Below are 16,665 nucleotides of genomic sequence, written 5' to 3'. Positions count from 1 at the left end.
CAGCTCGCCCATTTAAAGTCTATAGTTCAGTGGTTTTAGTATATTCACAGATGCAACCGTCACCACAATCTAATTTTAGAATCTTTTCATTCCCCCGTGAGCAGTCACTCCATACCCTCCCTGCCTAGCCCCAGGCAGCCATTAATTTACCTTCTGTCATTGGAGATTTGCCTCTTCTGGACATTTCATTTAAATGGAATCATACATTATAAGTGGTCTTTTGTGCCTGGCTTCTTTTCATTTAGCGTAAGTTTCAAGGTTCATCCATGTTGTAGCATGTATCAATATTTTCTTCCTTTTTATTCTCAAATAATATTCCATTGTATCACTATACTACATTTTGTTTACTCATTCACCAGTTGATGGACATTTGGGCTGTTTCTACTCTTTTTATTATGATAAATAATGCTGCTATGAACATATTTGTACAGGTTTTTGTGTGGATGTATGTTTTCATTTCTCTTGGGTACAAACCTAGGAGAATTGCTAGATCAAACAATAACTCTTTTTAATATTTTGAGGAACCACCAAACTTTTCCAATACGGCTGTACCTTTTTATATTCCATTAGCAATGCATGAGGGTTCCAATGTTTCCACCTTCTTGTTGACACTTGTTATTACCTTTATTTATTTTTTTTTATTGTAGCCATTCTAGTAGGTGTGAATTGGCATCTTAATGTGGTTTTGATTTGCATTTCCCTGATGGTTAATGATGCTGAAAAATCTTTTCATGTGCTTATTGGCCATTTGTATATCTTCTTTGGAGAAATGTCTAATCAGACCCTTTGCTCATTTTTAATTTGGGCTATTATATTTTTATTAATGAGTTATAAGTGTTCTTTATATATTTTGAATACAAATCCTCATCAGATGTATGATTTACAAGTATTTTCTTCCATTCTGTGGGTTATCATCACTTTATTAATGGTATTATTTGCAGCAAAAGTCTTTAAAATTTTAAAGGTTCAATTTATTTATTTTTTCTTTTGTTGCTTATACTTTTGGAGCCTTATCTAAAAAGACTTTGCCTAACCCAAGGTCATGAAGATTTATTCTTATGTTCCCCCTTCCTTTTATTTATTTTTAATTTTAATTTTTTGGGGGGAGGGGCAGAGGGAGAGGAAGAGAGAGATAATCTTGGGTTCCATGCCCATCACAGAGCCCCACGCAGGGCTCAATCTCACAACCCTGAGATCATGACTGGAGCCAAAATCAATAGTCAGACACTTAACCGATTGAGCTACCTAGGCGCCGCCCCCCTTCCTTTTAATAAGTATAACTCTTTGGGCCAGAATGCTTTCAGAACAAAATTAACTTTTGAATAAGAAACATTATTTATTTTAGGCAATTTTCATTAAAGATCATCCATTAAGGAAAGCAACAATGAATAATTTTTGTTATTTCTTTCGTTTTCTGTGAAAAACAATTGAAATGGTATCAAATATTTGCATAGTATTGACAATTTTAGTTTGTTAATTACTCCTCTTAAGTATGTTGTTAAGAGATTAAAAAATAGTGTTGCTAGTTACTGTGGTTTTTACAATAGCTTTTATCATTGTGGACAGAGTCAGTTTTTAGAAATGACAGAAAAATGAATGAATGTAGAACTGGTACATGCTATGCTACTTTATAGGAAAACCAGGCTCAAACCCAAGTTGCCCTCAATAGACAGCTCATGACTCCTTCTCCAACATCATCATCTATTATACATGTCTAAGGATAAACACAAGCTACTAAATGCTGTGACAATTAGAAAAATTCATAATCTGTTATTATTTCAAAGTAAAATATTACTTGATTTACTGAAATAGGAGAATAAAAGGGTGTGTTTACTCCATATAAATTCTGTATAATTCACAGTATGAAGTTGTAAGAATGATTTTATTTTGCTCAGTGCCATAAATAACCAAACACAAGGCACATTTTCTAAAGGCTAATAAATTTTAAACCCAACATACGACATGATCTTGTTTGTGAAAATTCTAAGGAATACAGACACACACACATACAAAAATGCTAGAACTACTAAGAGTTAAAGATCACCATATATGACCAATATATAAAAATCTATCATATTTTCATAGGCTGGTAATGAACAATTCAAACATGTGGGGCACCTGGCTGGCTTAGTTGGTGGAGCATGCAACCCTTGATCTCAGGGTTGTGAGTTCCAGCCCCATGTTGGGTGTAGAGGTTATAAATAAGTAAACTTTAAAAAAAAATATGAAATTAAGACAAGAGTTTCATTCACAATAGCATCAAAAAGAATACTTAGGAATAAATTTAATAAGAGAAGTATAGATTTCTACACTGAAAACTACAAAACATTGCTGAAAAAAGTTAAAGAAGGTCTGAATAAATGGAGGGACACTCCATGTTCATAGACTGGAAGATTTAATATTATTAAGATAGCAATGCTTCTTCCCAGATTGATCCAAATATTCAATACAATCTCTATCATAATCCCAACTGGCTTCCCTCTCCCACCCCAAACTTGAGAAGCTGATCCTAAAATTCATATAGAAATGCCAAGGACCCAGACTAGCCAAAACAATCTTGTAAAAGGACTTATACTGCCCAATTTTAAAACTTACTACAAAGCTGCAGCTATATCAAGATAGTGTGGTGCTTGCATAAAGATATATATATCAATGTAATTGAATTTTGAAAATCTGAAATAGACCCTTTTCTGATTTTTCACAAAGGTTCCAAGGCAACTTAATGTGAAAAGGATAGTCTTTTCAGCAAATGGCACTGAGACAATTACTGTATTCTCCAACAAAAATATTAATTTGGACCCTTGTCTTAGACCATACACCAGAAGTAGCTAAAAGTGGATCATAGATCTAAATATAAGGGTTAAGACTATAAAACTCTTAGAAGAAAATAGAGAAGTCTTTGAAACTTTGGATTAGGCATTAATTTCTTAGAAATGACACCTAAAGCTCAAGTGATAAATGAAAACATTCCTAAGTTGGGTTTCATCAAATTTAAAACCTGGTATGCTTTAAAAGATACCATTAAGAAAACCAAAAGACAAGCCACAGATTTGAAAAAATTATTTGCAAATAATATATTCAAGAAAGGCTTGCATTCAAAATATATAAAGAGCTCCTACAACTCAATAATATGAAGACAAATAACCCAATTAAACAATGGGCAAAAGATTTGAATAAGCATTTCACCAACAAATGATCCATCAGTACATGAAAAAATGTTCAACATCATTAGTCACTAGAGAAATGCAAATCAAAACCATAATGAGCTACTACTACATCACACCCACAAGAATGGCTACAATTAATAAGACAGATAATAACAAGTGTTGATTATCATATGGAGAATCATGAACCTTCTTACCTTACTGGTCGAAATGTAAAATGTTACAGTCACGTTGAAAAACAGTTTGGCAGTTTCTCAAAATAGTAGACATAAATTTACCATCATCACCCAACAGCTTCACTCCTAGGTATCTTCCCAAGAGAAATGAAAACAGGGGCACCTGGGTGGCTCAGTCGTTAAGCAGCTGCCTTCAGCTCAGGTCATGATCACAGGGTCCTGGGATCGAGCCCCACATTGGGCTCCCTGCTCCACGGGAAGCCTGCTTCTCCCTCTCCCACTCCCCCTGCTTGCGTTCCCTCTCTAGCTGTGTCTCTCTCTGTCAAATAAATAAATAAAATCTTTAAAAAAAAAAAAGAAATGAAAACATTTGTCTACACAAAGACTTGTATATGAATCTCCATAGCAGCATTATTCATAATTACCCAAAGTGGAAACAACAACCCAAATGTCTATCAGCTGGTAAATGGATAAACAATATGTGATAAATCTGTATAATACTATTTGACAATGAAAGGAATGAAGCACTGATACATGCTATAACATGGAGGAACCCCCAAAACATTACACTTAGTGAAAGAAGCCAGACTCAAAAGTTCACATATTAAATGATTCCACCTACATGAATTGTCCACAAAAGCAAAATTTATAGAGACAGAAAATAGGTTGGCAATTGCCCAGGGCTGGTGGGGGAGTGACTACAAATGGAATGAGGTTCCTTGTTGGAATGATGAAGATGTTCTAGAATTAGGTTGTGGTGATGGTTGCCTAACTCTGTAAATTTACTAAAAATCCATTGAATTGTGCATTTAAAATGAGTGACTTTATGGTATGTAAATTATATCTCAATAAGGTTGTTAAAAAATCTTAAGCCCAGAAATTGACAAGTAAATAAAATCTTAACTAATATACTAATATTTCTTTCATGTTGGGAAATACAGCTGATTATTAATCATGACATGCATTCCTATCTAGAAGTACATGTAGTCATAAATCAAGTATATTTCTTGACAAAGGATAGTAAACCTCAGTGAATTTGTAGGATATTAGACCCTTTTTAGAGTTCTTAATTAATAACTTGACAGTACATCACCATGGCACAGTGGATGTGATCTGTGCTATACAATTAGTAGACCTTATTACCAAGAGCAGTTAAGTTAAATTTGCTGACCTGCTAAGGTCACCATGATCCTAAGATGGCTCACAAAGCTATAACTAGGTATGTTGGGCATTGAGAGTTTAATTCCAATTTAGGTTATGCTATTGTGGAAGAAAGTTGGGTGGCATTTCTTACATTCCTTATTTTGTTTCATTTAGTTTATGAAACAATGTTTGAGGACAAATGTGTCAAGAGATAAGAGGTTACACAGGACTGCTTAGCCTGGGCCTCTGGGAAACCATGAAATTAACAGAGCCTCTACTGATAGCATAAATGTGATGAAAGTTTTTCCTGAATCCATTTGCCAGTTGTAAAATTCGTGATGTGAAAATCAAAATGCTCCTTGGGAAAAACAAAGCAAAACATCAAAATGCTCCTTGACATTTCAAAAGGACTAGACCAGGTTGGCTAAGGCCTGAGAGAGAATCAAAGAATCTGAGAGATCAGAGGAAAGGATACACCGATGCATAAAACCACCTACAAGCAAGTGTGGAATTCCAGTGGAAAACAGCTGTAGACAAACCCAACTGCGAAGCCTTCCAAAGTGAAGAGGGCAGGCTTGAAGACAAGGAAACAGAGTCACAACGAGCTGTGTCCTGAGAGCTGGCCGCAGTGACGGCTACAGTCACATCAGGACCCTTCTTGGTCACGCCCGGTGTCACTGTGAAGTACAGAGTGCTGGGGAGAATGGGGAAGGTGCCTGCTGTTTTGCTTGTGGGTGATAGGCTCCCTGCTGCTGAGGGGAGCTTTCCTTTGCAGCCAAGGAGATCCTCTCTGTTTTGCTGTGCCTGTGAATGGGGCAGTTTCTCCCCACGAGCTACAGCCGCATGTCTGCAAATGTTCACTGAATCACGCACACAGTAGAATCCTCCTGACTCTGTACTATAGGCCACGAAACCTTTAGAGAACACAGAGTGGTTGATAATGACTTTGTACAATAAACTGTTTGCTATTTGTTGACTGGGAGCAGTAGGACGTGTGGGTTATCTCACAGTTTGTACATTTGTACCAATAAAATAGAAGACGTATTCAGTTACAGTCTATAGCTTTATGCTTTTTAGTTTTACTTTCCTCACGGGTGATTTTAGGACATCAGTGATACACTGTGCGTTCTAAAATTTAACATGAAGACAACGGGCAGGGTATTCTATGGTAAAACCAATGCCAGATAAGAAGTCTCTCTGACAGCTCTCTTCAACAATGAAATAACTGCAGGTTAGACCTGGAAGTTCATTTCATTTTCAAATTCTAGGAACATGAGGCAGGAATTTTGGTCAAGCTTTGATTACTACTTTGGTCTATATTTTGCTTTGTATTTCAATAGAGTAAGAAAGCCATAAAGAGTATCCTACAAAAATGCACCTATTTACCAGCCCTTGAGCCATTTCTGTATGATGCACCTCCCAATATTCTGAAGCACGTGGTTGGACAGTTCAGTAAGGTAAGAAATGCTCTCTTTTCTGGAAGTAGGGGAAGAAAATTTAAATGATTTGTTAACTTTTTTCTGTTGGGTCAATGTCTTCCGAAAGATGGGTGCAGGCATTTACTTCTTAGCTCTCACTGACTGTAGTGACGGGAAGGGTAACATAGGTTAATAAAATTAACATAAATTAATAAAGTTCACATATAAATGATTCACACTTCCTTCTTCCTCACATTTTCTTTACAGCCTCTGTACTGTCTTTCTCAGTGTTCTTGCAGGGTAAATAGTATGCCAACATATAAACACCTCATAATACAGATAATTTATATTGATAAGTAATTTAGTAATTATCCTGGTGTCTGTTAGTCTCACTCACCTGGGAACACTGCAAAGATCTTATAAAGAAAAATATAAAGGTCTCTGAGCCATTTATGACAGAGTCCATGCACTTTTGGAGATGCTCTCAGACACTCATTTGGAGTTTATTGACTTATTTTATGAACAGTTTTAACAAATATAGCCATCATATTTCTTAGATCATTGCAGATTAAAAGTAGTAAGGTAGAAAGGTCAAGCTGCTGGACGTGCACTTAGCCAGCAGGACCCACTATTGATAGCAAAGGCTGAGAAAGAACAACTGTTTCCCCATAGCCATTGATGGCCAGGGGGCAACCCTAAATATAAAGAACTAATTACATTGTGCTCAGGAGATTTGATTTAAGAAAATGGGGTCTTTGGAAGTAGCATCCCATAGTGTGAGCTCAGGCTCTGGAATTAGCATGCCTGGATCTCCTATTTACCAGCTGTAATATCTTTAGCAAAGTCTTGATGTTTCTAAACCTTAGTATGATTACCCATAAAATAGGGGTAATAAGAGTTCCTATTTTATAAGGTGACTGTAAAGATTAAATGAGATATTATATGTAAAGGGTTTAGCTTAATCCCAGGCACATATTAAGCATTCAAACCCCCTCTCCCCACTGAAAAACCCAAAATGTTGTTTTTAAGAAATAAAACATAGAAGTGGTAAGGTTAATTTTTAAAAATTAATAAAAATGGGGAGGGCAAATTCATGCGAATAGTTAGGTATAATGCTATATAAAGGAGGTATTACTATTTGTATACTGTATTTCTATAAACAATAAACAAAAACTACATATTGTTACAACCTTTAAACGAGGCCCCGCAGCTAATAGGTCTAGTTTCAGGTACTCATCTGAAAGATAATACTATCTACTAACAGCCTTCTGTTCTCTGTCTTCCATGATCTCCAATAGGCTGACCCTCAAGCACCACAGTCACTGGATAGCAGAAGGTTTTACATTGCTGAGGCTGCCTCAGGATATAGTTCTAGGTATCAAACACTTAGATTCTGTCTTCCCCTTCTAGGAAAATAAACAAACCTTTTTTTTCCCCCCCTTTGGGTACTAGGTAAGAAACTGAGCAGTCAATTTGATCAACTAAAAGGGGGAGGGAGTAAGTTGATGAGTGGCTCATCTAAGTGTCATCAGCTCTTGAAAATGAGTAGCTGACATTATTTCTGAAAGTTTTAATTTATGGTCTAATCTTTTAGGCTACTGAGGGAGATATTCTAGTTTATTGAACCTACTGTGAAAATGAACACTAACCTGAACTGAGTTCAAAATAAGTCACTAGAGTAAACCAGTGGGATTTGTGGACGTTAGGCAGCCTAGATAAAATACAGTACCACATATGATACACTTTTACAAATGTGCCTTGTGAATATTTGCTTCAGGCAGAATTTTGTGTTTTCTTAATCTAAGGATACCAGGACACTAGGAAGAGATGAGAAAGCTAGGCAAAAGGTAAAAAGACATTAGTTTAATGTGGCTGGGGTCAGAGATAGGAGGTAATGAAAACTCTCCAGGCCAAACAATATATTTAGAACAAATATATCTATAGGCTTATTTCACTTTTTAGAAATACATACTAGTGTCATCTTTTTTTTTTTTTTTTTTTTTAGAGCGAGAACACAGGCGTGAGTGTGAGCTTAGGGGGGGTGAGGAGGGGCAGCGGGAGAGAGAGAATCTTAACCAGTCTTCACGCTGAGAATGGAGCCCTATGCAGGGCTCGATCTCACAACCCTGAGATCATGACCTGAGCTGAAATCAAGAGTGGGACACTTAACTGACTGAGCCACCCAGGCGCCCCACTAGTGTCATCTTTTATTGTCCAGTTGATGTGTATTATCAAGATCTTTTTGTAATTTTGAGTATCTGCTAAGTGCCTACACGTACCCAATACTCTGTTAAACATTGGGGGATAGATTAAAAAAAATCAATGAGACAAAGTTCTTCAAGGAACTTTATAATCTAGCTGAGAGACCAGACAAAACAATTCAAAAACACTTCACTGTGCTAGATTTCATGATTTTTTTTTTTTTTAATTTAAGAAGGAATAAGTGAATGCAGTCTGAAGTATTCAGAGAGGCCTTCAATGCAGGAAGTACAAGGGAATAAAGCTGGTCTTTGAAGAAAGAGAGGGAATGGAGGGGGAAAGAAAGGGTGTTTCTGTCAGAGAGCATAGTAGCAATGACCAAAGAAGGGAGCAGGGATTCCCATAATGCAAACCTGCCCCCTCTTCAGGACCTTTCTTGTCTGGTCAGTCATTGTTGTCTTGCCTAATTTATTTCTTCATCTCCACTGGCTCTTTCCCCTCAACACACGAACACCCACTGTCAAATCCAGTGACTTTTGGGCACCTGGGTGGCTCAGATGGTTAAGTGTCTGCCTTCGGCTCGTACTGGGATCGAGTCCCGCAGCGGGCTCCCTGCTCCTTGGGAGACTGCTTCTCCCTCTGCTTCTCTCTCTCTCTCTCTCTCCTTCTGTCTCTCATGAATAAATAAATAAAATCTTTAAAAAAAAAAATCCAGTGACTTTTTAAAGTTCTCATTGGTTGCTTCTTAAAATCTTCTCTTGGATTTGTTGATTCCTTACTTTTCTGATTTGTCTTACCTTTTTAACATCTCCTCAATTTCCTTTCTCTGCTTACTCCTTAGTATGTCCATTCATTTGTTAAACATTTATTGAGCATCTGTTAGGCATCAGGTACTAGAGAAATGAATGAAAAAATGAATGAATGAATATATAATTTCTGTCTTCAATGACATTTATGTGTGACAGACATAGAAGCTGGTAGTTAAAATATTATGTGGTAAGTGCACTGACAGTTGTTCAACAGAATGCTATGAGAGAAGAGAAGTTATCTACGTCATCCTGAGATAAGAGGGTAGATAGGAATGTCCCAGAGAAAGTTTCTTAAAGGAGGGGATGCCTGAGCTGAGTCTTAAGAGATGAGTAAGAGCCAAACAAATGTGGGAGAAGTGTGGAGGGTGGAAGGGCATTCTGGGAAGAGGAAACAGTATCGGCAAAGGCAAGAAATGGCCCAACATGCACCTGTCGAGCTTACCGAATCGAAATTTAGGATAGAGATTGGTAGGGAAGGAAGCTGGAGAGGTATTTAGGACCTGAGTCACAAAAGGCCCTCTGTGCCTGCTGAAGGATCTTGCCTTTAATTTTGTGGGTAGTGGAGAGACCCTGAATGGGTGTAAGCAAAGGAGGGACACTGATTTATCTTACATATATGAGTGGATCCCCATACTTCGCTCATGTTCAAGGCCTTTACTCCAACTCCACAACATAAAAGGCTAATACATATCTACAAACACTACATTTTACTTCTAATCATTAGCAAGTTTAGGCTCGTTCTGTTACAGATATATTGTACATAAATTCTCCTTTATAGTTTCTCAGATAGATTATTTCTTTTCACTAATAATAATCCCACTTGGAAAAGAAAAGCTGAGTATTTTCATGTGCTTGACTTTTCAAGGTACTGCCACATGACAGCAAAGCTCGACGACTTTTTGTAACAAGTGGTGGACTTAAAAAGGTTCAAGAGATAAAAGCAGAGCCTGGCTCTCTCCTTCAAGAATACATCAACAGTATTAACAACTGTTACCCAGAGGAAATAGTAAGGTGGGAAAAATGGACTTTGAGTAGTTCAAAATTATAATGTAGTTTTTCTGTTTTCAAATCTAGATTTTATATCCATTGTGTCAAAATGTGGTCTTGAAATACTACATAAGACCAATGTACACATTTACTTCTCTCATGATCTCTTTTTCCCCTCAAATTTAATAATGTTCTGATTGACACACACCTCTCCAAATCAAACTGGAATGTCATTTGAGACATATCTATACTAATCCAACACATGCTTTACCAAAGAGTACCTGCATACAGAGTGCAAGTTAAGTTAGCAATCTTTAATGTGACCCTGATTTAGAAGGGGCCTGTAGATCCTGATTTTCATAGTTCCCTGCATATTATTTTTCTGCCTTAAGCTCACATTTATATCAACAGGAGTATTACAAATAGAAAAGAGATGTTGAGTGGCAAAAAGAAAGTTACTATCTATATTTGAAAAAAACGTTTGTGATATGCAGGTGCCTCATAGTAATGTAGTAGGAAGTTCTTTTCAAGATTAATTTTTTTAATAAGGTTGATTTACAGAACATTAAACTTAAGCCTCAGTCCTTGTAAGTCTAAAGAAGAACTATACCACTAAACCCAAAATAAACAAAAGCAAAGTTACCAAGAAAAGATAGAATGATTTAAACAACTGAATCTTTTTTTTTTAATATTTTATTTATTTATTTATTTGAGAGACAGAATGAGATAGAGTACATGAGAGGGGGTAGGGTCAGAGGGAGAAGCAGACTCCTTTCCCTGCTCAGCAGGGAGCCCGATGCGGGACTCGATCCTGGGACTCCAGGATCATGACCTGAGCCGAAGGCAGTCGCTTAACCAACTGAGCCACCCAGGCACCCTAAACAACTGAATCTTGAAAAACACCAGTAAAACATTCAGAATTAAAGGCCATATTTATCCATATTTGTCCAGTCCTACACTCATTTATTTTCCCTAGTTAATGTTAGAGAATGTATATTACAATGTTTAAACCTTATGTTATAATTTATATATGTTATATAAATGCTTCTTCCTATTTAATATCAGTGGTTTTTAATGTATATGGTAAGACTCATTGTAAAATCACAAAACTAATTTTCTGTTCATATATATTCTTCCAGCAAATTCTTTCTAGAGGTAGAGTTCATATACTTTTGTGAGGTTCATGAGTACTGCTTGACCAAAAGAGTTCCAATGAGTTAGTTTTAAGAATATTAATATATAAAAATATATCTAAGGAGTATATCATAAATGTATATCTACTACATATAATATACAGATAAAATAATATACAAAAAAGCTTATGTAAAATATGTGTAAAACCACTAAATGAAAAAAAAATGAAAATCTTTTATCAGGAAAAGAAAATAAAGTTAATTTGCATACATTCATCCCTTCAGGGAGAATGCTATTTTATGTAAGTTTAGAATGGCTTTCAATGGGGGCGCCTGGGTGGCTCAGTCATTAAGCGGCTGCCTTCAGCTCAGGTCATGATCCCAGGGTCCTGGGATCGAGCCCCGCATTGGGCTCCCTGCTCAGCCAGGAGCCTGCTTCTCCTCCTCCCACTCCCCCTGCTTGTGTTCCCTCTCTAGCTGTGTCTCTCTGTCAAATAAATAAAATCTTTAAAAAGTAAATAAATAAAATGGCTTTCAATGTAATTTTCTAACATAAACAAAATTATAGGAAAAAAACTAAAAAAGCTAAAGGGCTCAAAATGGAATGACCTATTAGAATTAACCAGCAGTAATGTACTTTCTTGAACAGAAGTCTTCTTTCTACTCCTTTCTAGAATTATTTTACAGAGCACTAGGGGAAAATGAAAACTCTGTCATATTATAATTTAATCTGCTGCTTTGTCAAAATACCTTTGTATAATTTTAACCTCACATTCTGTGATCTGGGGTTACATTTTTTTTATTTTATTATGTTATGTTAATCACCATACATTACATCATTAGTTTTTGATGTAGTGTTCCATAATTCATTGTTTGCGTATAACACCCAGTGCTCCACGCAGTACGTGCCCTCCTTAATACCCATCACCCGGCTAACCCATCCCCCCACCCCCCTCCCCTCTAGAACCCTCAGTTTGTTTCTCAGAGTCCATAGTCTCTCGTGGTTCGTCTCCCCCTCCGATTCCCCACCTTCATTTTTCTCTTCCTACTATCTTCTTCTATTTTTTAACATATAATGTATTATTTATTTCAGAGGTACAGGTCTGTGATTCATCAGTCTTACACAATTCACAGTGCTCACCATAGCACATACCCTCCCCAATGCCTATCACCCAGCCACTCCATCCCTCCCACCCCCCACCACTCCAGCAACCCTCAGTTTTTTTCCTGAGATTAAGAATTCCCTCATATCAGTGAGATCATATGATACATGTCTTTCTCTGACTGACTTATTTCGCTCAGCATAACACCCTCCAGTTCTATCCACGTCGTTGCAAATGGCAAAATTCCATTCCTTTTGACGGCTGCATAATATTCCATTGTATATATATACCACCTCTTTTTTATCCATTCGTCTGTTGATGGACATCTTGACTCTTTCCATAGTTTGGCTATTATGGACATTGCTGCTATAAACATCGGGGTGCACGTACCCCTTCGGATGCCTACATTTTTATCTTTGGGGTAAATACCCAGTAGTGCAATTGCTGGGTCGTATGGTAGCTCTATTTTCAACTTTCTGAGGAAACTCCATACTGTTTTCCAGAGTGGCTGCACCAGCTTGCATTCCCACCAACAGTGTAGGAGGGTTCCCCTTTCTCCGCATCCCCACCAACATCTGTCGTTTCCTGACTTGTTCATTTTAGCCATTCTGACGGGTGTGAGGTGGTATCTCATTGAGGTTTTGATTTGGATTTCCCTGATGCCGAGCGATGCTGAGCACTTTTTCATGTGTCTGTTGGCCATTTGGATGTCTTCTTTGGAAAAATGTCTGTGCATGTCTTCTGCCTATTTCTTGATTGGATTATTTGTTCTTTGGGTGTTGAGTTTGATAAGTTCTTTATAGATTTTGGATACTAGCCCTTTATCTGATATGTCATTTGCAAATATCTTCTCGCATTCTGTCGGTTGTCTTTTGGTTTTGTGGACTGTTTCTTTTGCTGTGCAAAAGCTTTTTATCTTGATGAAGTCCCAGTAGTTCATTTTTGCCCTTGCTTCCCTTGCCTTTGGCGATGTTTCTAGGAAGATGTTGCTGCGGCTGAGGTCGAAGAGGTTGCTGCCTGCGTTCTCCTCTAGGGTTTTGATGGACTCCTGTCTCACATTTAGGTCTTTCAACCATTTGGAGTCTATTTTTGTGTGTGGTGTAAGGAAATGGTCCAGTTTCATTCTTCTGCATGGGGCTGTCCAATTTTCCCAACACCATTTGTTGAAGAGACTGTCTTTTTTCCATTGGACATTCTTTCCTGCTTTGTCGAGGATGAGTTGACCATAGAATTGAGGGTCCATTTCTGGGCTCTCTATTCTGTTCCATTGATCTATGTGTCTGTTTTTGTGCCAGTACCGTACTGTCTTGATGATGATAGCTTTTAATAGAGCTGGAAGTCTGGAATTGTGATGCCGCCAGCTTTGCTTTTCTTTTTCAAGATTCCTCTGGCTATTCGGGGTCTTTTCTGGTTCCATACAAATTTTAGGATTATTTGTTCCATTTCTTTGAAAAAAGTGGATGGTATTTTGATAGGGATTGTATTAAATGTGTAGATTGCTCTAGGTAGCATTGACATCTTCACAATATTTGTTCTTCCAATCCATGAGCATGGAACGTTTTTCCACTTCTTTGTGTCTTCCTTAATTTCTTTCATGAGTATTTTATAGTTTTCTGAGTACAGAATCTTTGCCTCTTTGGTTAGATTTATTCCTAGGTATCTTATCGTTTTGGGTGCAATTGTAAATGGGATCGACTCCTTGATTTGTCTTTCTTCTGTCTTGTTGTTGGTGTATAGGAATGCCACTGGTTTGTGTGCATTGATTTTATATCCTGCCACTTTACTGAATTCCTCTATGAGTTCTAGCAGTTTCGGGGTGGAGCCTTTTGGGTTTTCCTCATAAAGTATCATATGTTTGACTTCATTTTAAAAACTGGCTAATTATCTTGAAGAATTCTGATTAGCTGACTTTTCGTGGTTCTTATGTTTTTAAAACATTAGGTTCTATAGAACTTAGAGGTGTTTTGTAGAAATCTTTGAAACATTGTCTATGAAAATGGACAAATATAAGCTCAAAATGGTTTTATTTTTGTAATCATATGATTCTCAAGAATCACTTGGTGACTTTTAGAACTAATTATTCTTTATAAGACAGATTATCAATGGATACATTCTTTCAGCTGTTATTAGCCTAAACATTTATTTCATATTGCCTTGCAGTTTTAGTAATCTTTAAAGATCTCTAATAAAGGTGGCTGGTGTGATGAGCAGAAAGGGGCTCAGGCCTAGATGTTAGAAGCCTTGAGTTCTAATCTTGACCCATTCCACAGCCAGGAATATTTCTGGAACTCCTCTGTCTTCTGGATCTCTGCCTAGACTAGACTATATTGTAATCAATATAAAAAATTATTAATGAGTTATTTCATTTTTTATGCTAAGTTTTTGAAATCTGGTAGGTATTTTATCACCTCCAGTTCATCTCAATTCAGATGCTGAATTTTATTAGAAATACCTATCTGTATTTGGAGTATATAAAGTTTACAGTTGAAAAGATAGATTCACAAGTTGTTTCAAAGACACCTAAAAGTTTCACCTGGGGGCACCTGGGTGGCTCAGTGGGTTAAGTGCCCGACTCTTGATTTTGACTCAGGTCATAATCTCAAGGTCGTCAGATTGAGCCCCATGTAGGCTGGGTGTGGGCCTGCTTAAAATTCTCTCTCTCCCTCTTCCTCTGCCCCTCCCCGCCACTCATGCACACCCTCTCAATCTCTTGAAAAAAGTTTCACCTAAAATATCTGAACTGAATATCAGTTTCACATTTTTATGACAATTAAATAAAAAAATTCAGTTCTTTAGTCACACTAGCCATATTTCTAATGCTCAATAGTCACATGTAGCTAGGGGCTACCACATGAAACAGCACAATTTTTTAAGTTTTGGTTTTTCTAAATCTACTTCTTACCATTTATATAAAAGGTACCTATCTTGTATCTGACCCATTTATCAGGTCTAGGAAGGTGAGGCCTGTTTTAAAATTTGTAGCTAACTCATTGAGAAAAACAGCTGTGACTTCCTCAGTGTAAGAGTACTTCAGAGAGACCCACTGTTGAAGGACAGTTTTTTGAAGGGTAGGATGCCTTTAGATGAGAAACATTCTTTAGGGTAAATTTTGTATGTGTCTGTTTAACTATGACTGCCTATAAATACTCTATTTATAAATACTCTATTTACTCTAACAGAAAATACTGTTGTTTTGTTCACCTCCACTTGACAAATTGTGGGAAAAATTAGTATACAAGTTGTGAGTTTTTAAGTCAAGCATCTGAGGATGGGTAAAGATAACTAACAAGGACAAAGCAAATCTTAAACATTAGATTTTATCTGGAGAGAATACCTTAGGAAGTTTAATTATTTTGAGTGTTTTGGAAAATTTTAAATTACACTTAGACTTTTTGTTTATTATATTCTAGAATGCCTAACAAATTTTATTTGACATACTTTTATGTGCATATAAATTCTTTCCATAGATATGAAGCATTCCATAATGCATTGATCAATATATTTAATACTTTTATACTATCTATTTTATAAAACATTCAATTTATAAATATAAATTTTTAGTACTATAGATGCCCCAAATCAATGAAAATGACTAATTTCCTAAGTTTGTATGATGGGATATTTGTAAACCATTTATTAAATAGTTCTTTAATGTGAATTATACTCCCAGAAATTTTTTTTTATTGGTGACCAGATCTGATTAAGACATACAGTGAGAATAATCTGTAAGGCAATCAGAATGCAGTCATTGATTAGTAATGTCTACTTTATGAAAAAAACAATTAGCTATGATCACTAAAGCAACACCAGTCATTTAACATAATAAAAACAGTCTCTGTAATAAAACACTAGCCCTGGATCCAAGTATCTTGCTTTGAAAATACCCCTTCTGTGCCACTGCATTAATAGCCTTTCAATGTTTTGCTATTTATGTAGCACAGTCTTGTGAGTTGGTGTTCTCTTCCTTGATAGTCTCTAACCCTATGCACAAAGCATTACTGGAGCATAAGTATTCCGAGTATATTTGAGGTTTCACTGATAGAATTAATTTAGATAAATATCTTATATTGCATCTTTTGTGCCTGCTGTGCTGAACCTTTTCATAAGTATCTAATAGAAAATTTTCTTTTTCAGGTATTATTCCCCTGGATATTCAGACACACTTCTGCAGAGAGTGGACAGCTATCAACCACTTACTCACTAAGCAAAGTTCTGTTTTCATACTCTAATTCACAATGGAGTATTTATGAATGATAGTTGTCAAAGCTCTTTCTAAATATTTGAACTAAGTGCATTCTGGATTTATTCAGTGTGAAATACCTCTGGATAATATTTTCTAAATTTATGTAATACTTTGAAAAATTAGTGGTCTGAATAGATGAACTACTGGTCATTTGTATAGGATTTGCTCTAAGGGTAAATTTTTCGAAGACACTAAAAGGTCTTAAGGCATTTGTTATTTTTCTTTTAAACCCCTCTCCACAGCCCCAAACACTTACACCCCCAACTACATATAGATGAAAGATGGTGTTG

General features: G+C 36.5%; 1 protein-coding gene across 2 annotated transcripts in view; it reads left to right on the top strand.

Annotated features, from left to right (window-relative positions):
* Window positions 1-16,416, top strand: part of SPAG6 (sperm associated antigen 6) — a 60,791-nt gene extending 44,375 nt beyond the window's left edge. For both annotated transcript variants that reach the window (XM_028114176.2, XM_028114177.1), the window contains 3 exons: window positions 5,824-5,940; window positions 9,775-9,920; window positions 16,267-16,416. In XM_028114176.2, coding sequence (XP_027969977.1) covers window positions 5,824-5,940; window positions 9,775-9,920; window positions 16,267-16,336 — 333 coding nt within the window. In that variant the 3' untranslated portion in view covers window positions 16,337-16,416. The remainder of the gene's footprint in view (window positions 1-5,823; window positions 5,941-9,774; window positions 9,921-16,266) is intronic.
* The last annotated feature ends 249 nt before the right edge of the window (window positions 16,417-16,665 follow it).

This window comes from Eumetopias jubatus, unplaced genomic scaffold (genome assembly GCF_037043125.1).
Source record: "Eumetopias jubatus isolate StellerSeaLion01/CBP00866 unplaced genomic scaffold, mEumJub1_p1.0 scaffold_8, whole genome shotgun sequence".
Lineage (NCBI taxonomy): Eukaryota > Metazoa > Chordata > Mammalia > Carnivora > Otariidae > Eumetopias > Eumetopias jubatus.
The sequence above is the reverse complement of the archived record's forward strand: the minus strand, read 5'-3'. Positions and strand labels throughout refer to the sequence as shown.